General features: G+C 45.5%; 1 protein-coding gene across 1 annotated transcript; it reads left to right on the top strand.

Moving 5' to 3' along the window:
- The first annotated feature begins 6483 nt into the window (after window positions 1–6483).
- Window positions 6484–10064, top strand: LRIT2 (leucine rich repeat, Ig-like and transmembrane domains 2). The gene is made up of 3 exons (XM_058810884.1): window positions 6484–6593; window positions 6991–7772; window positions 9259–10064. Exons 1-3 carry the CDS (start codon window positions 6484–6486, stop codon window positions 10062–10064), a joined length of 1698 nt encoding a protein of 565 aa, XP_058666867.1.

Consider the following 10064-nt stretch of genomic DNA (forward strand, 5'->3'; position numbering starts at 1 on the left):
CAGTACCTAGGCTGGCTGTCAGCTCGCCCAGGGGGAAGTGGGTGGCTGTTCTGTGACTCTGCTCCAGCACTGCACGCCACCCTGTCCATGCTTCTGTCTCTGACACGTTCTGGAAGAGGATGCAAGAAGACAGACAGTGCCCAAGCTTTACAGAAACATGTTGCTCACACCACTTGGGGTTGGCTGCTTTGTACACAGTCAAAAGCTTCTCTGAGAATGGCCTCATTGTCCTGGACCACCTTTTTTTAGGTTTTTTTTTCTTTTTCCTGTCAAATGAAGTGTGCACACTAAGTGTAAGGACATTAAGAAACATTTCTGAGTGTGCTGTGCTTGGTATTGTTTAGGACCTGCTCTGCAGTATGCTACGTATTTTATTCTCAGCTCTTTTGATGTTCTTTTCGTTGACAAGCCAAGGGAGTATTTAGTAATTTTAATAAAAACTTAAGAAGGTGAAGATTGAGAGTCTCACCTTTTACATCCCCCATGTTTGCATGAAACATGCAGCTTGATGCTTAATAGATCACTAAATAGAGATGTACAGCAACCCTTTCTAATATGTCCAAGATAATTACAACTCTATGCTCTGAATTCAGAGAAATGTGCAAAGGAGATAGAAATGAAGAGACAAAACCCAATCCACTCCAAAAACTGCATAATAGAGAGCATTTGCTGATTGCATTTTGGGCCTAAACTCTGTTCTAAAGATATGGAACAATAGCAAAGGTCTTTCAGTATCAGTCCTAGCTGGCATTTTATGTCTGTATTGTAATTAGTAGAATATGTTTTATACCAGGTGTGCTAGATTACAATCATACAGCAGCCTACTTTGCACATTGTGTGTGGTGGTGTAATGCTTTGCAATCATACTGGAAAACCTACATTAGACAGTATTGCAAAAATCTCCAGCTCTGTCACTGCTGCCTGTGCTCCTGGCAAAACTGATGGTGAAGGCCCACATGATCAGCCAGGTAATTTTGACCTGGTCATGGAAAGAAGTTGCTCTGTGCAGAGCAGGAGAAAGTGATGTGGTGTGGGACCACTGGCCATGCACACATCAGCCATTCCTGACTATGCTCTCAGTGGTAGCAGAGGCTCAGTGCAGTCTTTTTGGGTTTCAAACATTTTACAAATTCAAGAACCCTGAAAAAAACCTGTCTAATACCAATCTAAATGCGCTTTCATAGTCAGGGTGAACTGATCAGTCATTTAAGTTCTGCAGCTTCATTGGAATTTGAATCTCAGTGCTTATCACAAACTAATTCCCAGATGTGTAATTTTCCACTCAAGTCCCTTATGTAGTAATACTGTATGTAACATTTTTCTCTTTGTAATAAATATTATTCATGAAGAAAATTATGTACGTTCTGCCAAATGCTGAATGGGAAAGATCCAGCCAAGTTGAAATGCTAAGGGATAAATCTTGCTGAATTGTTCTGAAATGTGTTTGTAAATTTATTGGAAGGACTTCCACTCACATTCTGGATGTGTATGTACAGCATGGCTTAACAAAATTCACTGGCTAGAATGGAGCCCTGGATGGATTTTGCTAGTCCTCCTTGTACAGAAGGGTTTCGCTTATGTTAGTTAGATTACTTGGCCTGATGGAAAAAGCAAGTCATTTGATCTCAACATAAATACAAGCAGCAGGGATACACCACAGGAGTTTCTGATGGGACTCCCTGTATTCCTTGCATTAATGATAAGGAACTTCTCTTGTATTGGGAGAATTTGTCAATCCCTGTATAAAATAACTCATGCTACTTCTATCACTGGACTGTGCAGATTTTTAGGTTTACAAGTAAAGTTTTGTAAAATTATATATTTTAATGCAACAAATTAACTGATGAAAGATGGTACGTAATAGATATATTCCCTATTTATAACATTTAATAAAAAGTTTTTAAGTTTTGTCTCAGCCTGATTATATTAGTGAGGAAAAAAATGTAGCAGTTTTTGTGCTGAGTTGCAAGGATTGCTGTGTGTAAGCCTGGGTCCTGCCCACATATGCAGCAGGAGCACTGGGCTGTGCAGAACTCTCCCTACCATGGCCCTGGATGGGTAAGCTCCTGAAGAACCAAGGCTGTCCTGATGTTTCCCTGTGTTGAACAGAGTGCATCTACTGCCCAAGGGCTTTGCTGTAAGTCAGGAGCTGACTGGGAACCAGAAGAATTCACTTTTCAGCTGACTGGAGACATGAGCTGGGCCATTTGCTGCACCAGCCCTGGCGAGGAGCAGCCCTCCCCTGCTGGAGCCTTGGTCTGTGGGCTGGCTGTGCAGGAGGCACCAGCTGGGCCAGCACGGCCCTCTCTGCTTGTGATCCATCGAGGAATCATCCTGGGACATTCCCTGTGGATGTGCTCAGTTTTACAGACTCTACTGGATATTTTTTATACTTTCAATAAATAGTGATCCCCAATAGAATAAATGTGATGTGCCTCATTCCTGTGCCTTCTCTCACTGTCTCATAGCTGAGGCATTGCAGTTTATCATCTCAGCTGCTGCTGGTCAAGACAAGCCTTTCTCTACTGCACTGGTGGTTTATTCACAATAGGCAATAGGTACAAACTTGCACATGCTCTGTCTTGTCTGGCATTGGTCAGAGGAGAAACCCTGTACTTGCTAAATTATGAGGGAAATGTCAAACCATGAAGGAAGCTGATGTGATTTTAATGCTCTGAGTCAGTTTTTCTGAGGTATCAGACATGTAAAGATGTACGTCACTGGATTTTCTGTGTGTCATGGCACGGCTGTTAGGCACCTACTTTCATCCTTACCTCCAGGTAAGGAGGAAAGCATTTCTTTCTTGATTGAAGTAAATTCTCAAGATGTGCTGTAAGAATCAAAGCAAACATCTGCTACTGCACTACCTCTTAACAAGCTTGGACACGATATTGCCATGCCACTAAACCGTATTACATCAACACATTTTTAAACACTTTGATGCATGCACTGTCTGAAACACCCAACTGTAGCCTTCAATACTTATGTCCTGCCCAGCAGTGATTTCTGACACTGAAAGCTCTGGCAGAGGGACTAATTGAAAAGCATCAGCCCAGATGATTTCCTACAAGAAGTAATGTCATTTCAGGATGGAGTTTGACTCCCTGGCCATAGCTGGCAGCACACAGTGGGTCATCTCTTGGCATTTGCTTTGGCAATCAGCGCAGTCTCCTAAACTCCATTTCCCACAGACACTGCCTCTGTGGAGATTTATTTTGACAGCTTGAGTTTTAGACAGCTTGTTCTGCATTTTGGCTTCAGCCAGGATGCCACATGATGTTAAAGAGCAGCTGAACTGAGTGGACATCTGCTGTCACAACAGTGACCATTACATTTACAAGCAGGCATAAACTGGGCTGAATTAAAAAGGCAGCAAAATCCCAGTCCAGTAGGGAACATAAGCATGACTGTGGCTAACACTGGGGGATTTATTTCCCTCCCCCTCTTCTCCTTCCCTTTCTCTCTACCCTAATTCTTCCAACTTTGCTAAGTGATTCACCACTGGACCCTCAGGTTAATACTGAACCTGCTGAGTACACTTGGGGTTGGGATATATTTAGATAAATGGCCTCTCAAGCAGCAAATAAATATCAGCCTGAACACAGCCAGAGCATTGGCCCATGGTACTGAATAACTCTCTTTGAAAGGCCATTTTCCAGCCCTCTAGAAGATAGGCTGGACAGGCAGGAATTCTCATGGGGGAAAAGGAAAACAACTGCAATTCTTTTTTGTTGTTTTTTTCTGTTAAGTAATTCATTTATTTAAAATAAGGTATTTCTAACAGAGAACCCTGGATATCATTTTGCTTCCTGCATCCCAGGACACTGGGCACTGTGCACCTTCTGTGCCTGAAGATGTACATTTATTTACAGGTTTATAAACTCCAGTAGTTTATAAACCTGTAAATAAATAACACTTCACTTTTCATGAAAGATTTTTTGAAGACATGACTTAGCTGCCACATTCTGTAAGACCCTCCCCATGGGCCATGGAGGAGGGGTGGGAAGGTGGCAAGGAGGGGCTCTTCCTTTCAAGCAAAGGAAGTTTTGGGCCTTAAAAGTGGTGAATCCCTTGGCATGATTTGCTTCTGCCTCTGCTGAAAGCTTTCTGTTCCCAGGCCCTGCAGCTCACACATGGGCAAACTCCAGGATGTGCTCCTGACACCCAGGAGTTTTCTGACTAACTACATCATAAAGAGTTTGTTACTGTTTTAACCTGTTGTAAAGGGTAAAATAATATAATTCATTATAATAAAATTATATAATTATGGCATCATTATATATTATATGATATATTATATTTTGATTATAATATGATATATGATATATAATACATAATATATGATATGATATGATATGGTATGGTATGATATGATATGATATGATATGATATGATATGATATAATATAATATAATATAATATAATATAATATAATATAATATAATATAATATAATATAATATAATGTAAAACATAACAGGAGGGGGAGATGTTGGAATGCAACAGGCATTCCTCTGGCATAGGCCCAGAGGGAAATCCAGGCACAGGGACTGAACTGAAACCCTTGTAGAAACTGAGATATATGAAGCCACAAAGTGAAACAGAAATACAGATTTAGAGTACAGATTTTAGCTTTTATTAGAAACTTATACTAAGTGCCTTGAGTATATAAAAATACTACATATTTATATATAAAATATATACAAAAATTAATAGAATAGAATAGAATAGAATAGAATATAACATAACATAATATTAAAAATTATGTACTGTTTTATTATTGTGAAATTGTATTTATTATTACTATTGTAAAGTGTAAACATATAAAACTATTATTATAATAGAAATTATAATTGTTTTATTAGGGAATATTTTCATGGCAGAACAGAGAAAGAGAACAAAGGCACCGGTGACTGTGGCATTGCTGGGTGGTGGGGAAGGACACTCCCTCCCATGCAGCCTCAGCCCTGCTGATGGGCATCCCCTCTCTGTGGTTACATGGGATGTGCACAAGGAGTGTGTGCCTCGGTGACAGGGCTGCAGTGCTGCCACCCCCACTGCAACAGCAGCAGCTTCACCAAGGAACTCCTCAGCAGCCACCACCCCCCCCAGAGGGGGATTTTCAGCTGCTGTGCTACAGACCAGCAGCCTTTCCCCTTCCCAGCTCACTGACAGGTCTGAACACAGGGCAGTTGTTGAAAAATCAAATACTGCACCATGGACAAATAAGGAACATTTCAGCTAAAAAACCCAAACCATAAAAATAAATCCCCTATGCTTGTGGTTAGATGGGAGGCACTGCCAGCAATAGCAACCCCACTGGCCCATTCCTTGTGGTCTGTTCCCTGTACGCGGGGGACAGAAACAGAGTATCAGTCCCCTGAAGTTTCCCCACCAGTTCATTTTGCTGATTTGCCATGAAATAAAAGCTCCTGTTGATTTAAACACTGCAGAATCAAGCCTGTGTTTTCTTTAGGCTGAAAGCAGCACAACCCTGAGAGCCACATATAGCTCTAAGCTGCCACACTTTAAATACTTTTCTATCCTGGTCCCATAGGTTAGAGGTTAAGCAGGTTCAGGCTAATCTTGCTTTGTGCCCCAGCGTCACACACAAGGGCAGGGAGGTGCAGCCCTTTTCCTAGGCTGTAGTGAAGCCCATCCACACTAGATGGCCCCAGGAGAACGCAGAACTCCTTGGAAAGAACAACTGAAACCTGCTATTTTGGCTTAAAAGAGATCAATACATTTGGTTACTCAAAATCCCTTCTCAGAACGGCATGGTAATTCAAAATGACTGAAAGGCAGTCAGTACCTGTCTTACGAGGCAAGCCAGAGAACAGCACTGAACATTTGTATTTATACAAAAGAAATTGACTTCCTAGAGACTCTTGTCAGAGAAACTCCCCCATGGACTGGCCACAGCTACATTTCAGAGGAAAAAGGTGCCATGTTTATGCTTCCATGCTGTCAGATCCTAGTTTGGGGAGCAGGCTTCATGCTCACCATGAGCAGAACCCACCAGACAGGGTTTGGGGGAGGATGCACTGTGCAATGGGGCACTGTGGAAATTACAGCTGAAGTCTGGCCCTTACCATGGCTTTCTGCCTTGATAAAACCCATTAAAATATAGGAGACAGAGACACACCCTGTGAAACTAAAAAAAAAGAAAAAAAAATGGTCTGGTTAATTACTTGCAAGGCCTTGGCAAAAGAAGTGGTTTTGGCTCCATCTTCATATTCCCAACCCAATAAATATATCTGCCAGAATCCCCTCAGCTGGAGGAGAAGTGCCAGGAGTGATCCTGGGGGTGGTTTTTAGCACTTGGACACAGACTGAGAACCACACTACCTGTCTTCCTTAGGGTTGGGTCCCCAGCAGGATTTATTTCTGCGTCAAGGAAGATTACAGCTAATAGGATTTGCTTCTTGGAGGCTGTTGGCGTGTTTGGTGCAAACCCCTGCACAGCGCTTTCTTAAAGGAGAATATGGACCCTGTCTGTCATATTTTTCTTCTTCTTCTGGCCTTCCACAAGATAAACCCATCTGTTTCATCTTGCATCACAGGATGCTCTTGTTCTCAGGACAGCTTTGGAAGGTAAGAACACTGTTACCCTGTTGTAGCACCAGTGAAGGGGCTCAGACAGCCCCAGTAGGAACTTGCTGATGATGTGAGCACCAAAACCAAGCAGATTGATGTATGGCGTGCCACCTCTAATACTTGAGTTGTGCTGTCTTGAGCGTAGAATGAGATTTCTCTTATTTCCCTGAGATATGTAGCTACAAACATAGCCATTTTTATGATTTAATTGCATCCTTTATAGCAAAATTGGTATAAACCCCAGGGATGGATGGACGGCTGGATGGATGGTTTATGCATGCCCTATACACAATACCTTATAATTATTCAAGTGCTTGTAGACCTGCATAGGAAGCTGGTTTATTGGTCTCAAATGCGGTCTGTGACCTGGAAATTTTTCTGGTTTCCTCCCTAGGAGTTTGCTCTGCATGTCTGCACTGCTGAGGCAGATCCCTGCAAACATCCCTCAGGACATCCGGAAAATTAGAATAGAAAATTCTCACCTAACAGAACTGCCCCGTGGGTCTTTTGAGAATGTCAGTGCCTTGGAGTATCTGTGGCTCAATTTTAACAACATCACAGTGATGCACATCAAGAGCTTGGAGTATCTGCCAGCTCTGAAGGAGCTGCGCTTGCAAGGGAACAAATTAAGTTCGGTGCCATGGACAGCATTTCAGGACACCCCGACTCTGAAGATCCTGGATCTGAAGCACAACCGGCTGGACGTCCTTCCAGAACACGCGCTGCGCTATCTGCCCAACCTGACCTACTTAGACCTATCCTCCAATCAGCTTACCATCATATCCAGGGATGTCTTCTACAACTGGCCCGTGTACCAGAGAAGCCAGAGCACGGAGGGGCCGCTGGAAGCGATTTCCAACGCTGTGCTGGCCCTCCATGACAACCCCTGGATCTGCGACTGCCGCCTGCGCGGGTTCGTCCAGTTCATCAAGTCTGTGGGCCCACCTCTTATCCTGATGAACTCCTATTTAACTTGCTCAGGCCCAAAATTCAGGACAGGGAAGTTTTTTCATGAAATGGAGCTTAACAGCTGCACAAAGCCCCTGACCTCAGCCCTCGACACCAACCTGACAGTCCCAGCAGGATTAAACATCACCCTGACCTGCTTTGTGCAAGCCAGCCCTTCCCCGGCTGTCTGGTGGACCTATGCACTCAAACTTTTAAGGGCATTTAATGGTAAGCAAAGCTTTTCCTTCTTCTTAGTTTTTTTTTTTTTTTAATTAAAAATTTATGCTGTACTATTCTACTTACATAGGTCTGCAGGCCATCACAGTCACCACAGCAACCCAGCCCCTTTGGAGCACCACAGTTATTGTGGTGGCTGTAATCCAAAGGATCTCAATCATCCTGTGCATCTAGGCACATCTGACCAGCATAAGAAGAGTTGCTTCATGCAGGATATCAGTCAAAGATAAAAGGAGCATGGCCTCATTTTTATACAATTATCATACTTGTGGATTTTAGAAGCAGCTCTTTCTTCATGGTACATGATTGTAGGAGCTACCAATCTTATATTAATTGTACATATTTAATAAAAATGTAGCTTTCTAAATATGCATGTACATTTACTAAAGATTATTTGCATGTATATTTACTAAATATTATATGCTACATAATTTACTATGTCATATACTACAAATATATATGCACACATTCCGTATATGTGTATGTGCATGTAGATGTGTTTGCATGAGCCCACACCCATGTACACAGACTTGTATGTTCCTACATTATTCCCATGTATTCCCTCAAGAAATACTACACAAACCACAAAACTGTGCAGCCCTGTTTCCTCTCAGTGTTCATTCATGTTCTGAATGAACTGAAACAGAGGTTGTTGTTTACTTGAAGTCTCGCTTATTCACATTCTTTAGCAAAGGTGTTGTAATATGAGACCTTTTCCTCCCAATCCATCCTCCCTCATGTTTATTTTTACAAAGAGCCTTCAATAGGACAAGTTGCTATTTTCATCAGGTGAAGAAAGACATACAGGCAGCCAGCACACAGGTTCTGTGTCCCTAATAAGCCAGCTAACTAAATAGGATAGCATTAGCCCTTAATCCTGGGCTGATATTTGCTTCAATTGCAGTGCTGCAGCAGCACTTGTGTGTCTTTCCACAAGCACATGCTGATTAATTACATACAGTTTCTTCTCAACCACAGCCACACACCTCTGTTTGGGTAGATGACAGGGTTTCACACTGTTCTTAAAACAGCATTTCACTTCCAGCCCAACACTTTCTACCTTCATACACCTATTTTGGTCTGAGCCTCTTGAGACTGACAATTTAATCCTAACAGAGGACGGAGCATGTGTCCAAAATGTAGGTGTGCCCCCTCAGTGCTCTCCTGGTTTGCCCTAAGAACGCCGGTGGCAATGGGCAGCTCGGCCTCTGCCCACAGCAGCTTTTCTCTGCCCACGGCAGCTCCTCCAGCCGCTTGCACTGGGCCAGGCGTCGGGCACACCCCATCTCTCCCACACCTGGGTGTCCCAATGCGTTTATTGCCTTTCAGACAGACAACACACTTTGCTGTCACCTCTGTGGGGTTTGGCACATTCCTGTGCCCCTCTCTGTCCCTGGGCGGGCGGGTCCCGTCCCACACAGCCTTAGGGCCCAAGGGCACGGTGGCTCGCTGCTGACCCACTCACCTCTGCCCGCAGTGTCCACGGAGCCCATCAGCGAGGACACCGTCCGCTCGGAGCTGCTGATCCCGGCCGCACGGCCAGCAGACGCCGGCAATTACACCTGCACAGCCGCAAATTTCCTGGGCAACGCCTCGGTGGCCATCAACCTCCGCGTGGTGGCCCCGTGGGCGAGCACCACGCCCCGCGGCTGGGCGCCCGCGGCCCCCGCGGAGCCGGGCGCTCATGTGGAGGTGCGCATCGCCAAGCAGACGGTCTACGGCATCACCCTGGAGTGGTTCGCGGCGGCGGCGGCGGCCGCGGAGCCGGGGGAGACCTGGTACACCCTCCTTGTGGGCCGCTACGACGCCGCCCAGAAGGACACCATCTACATCGGGCCCGGGGTCAACACGTACTCGGTGACCGACCTGCTGCCCGCCACCAAGTACGAGGTGTGCGTGGCCGTGCGCAACCAGGCTCCCCGCAAGGGCCAGTGCGTGGTCTTCGTCACGGGCAGCGACGTCAGCCAGATGGAGCAGCGCGAGAAGCTCATCCACATCGTGGTCATCGTGTGCGCCATGGTGCTGGCCGTGCCGGCCGGCATGTACGCCTGCACGGCCGAGGCGCTGCCCGGCTGCCTGGCCCGCTGCCCCAGTGCCTGCCCGCGCCGCCGCCGCGGGGGCCCGGCGCAGGCCGCGGGCAGCAAGGAGAGCACGCTGGACAGCCTGCCCGCCGGCAGCGAGGACGGGCTCTGCCGCCCCGACGGCGGCGCACGGCGGCCTGCGGACCGCCCGGAGCCCGGCAAGGCCCGGCCGCCCCACAGGAACAGCGCCGACCTCTACTAG

The sequence above is a fragment of the Ammospiza caudacuta genome, chromosome 9 (genome assembly GCF_027887145.1).
Source record: "Ammospiza caudacuta isolate bAmmCau1 chromosome 9, bAmmCau1.pri, whole genome shotgun sequence".
NCBI lineage: Eukaryota > Metazoa > Chordata > Aves > Passeriformes > Passerellidae > Ammospiza > Ammospiza caudacuta.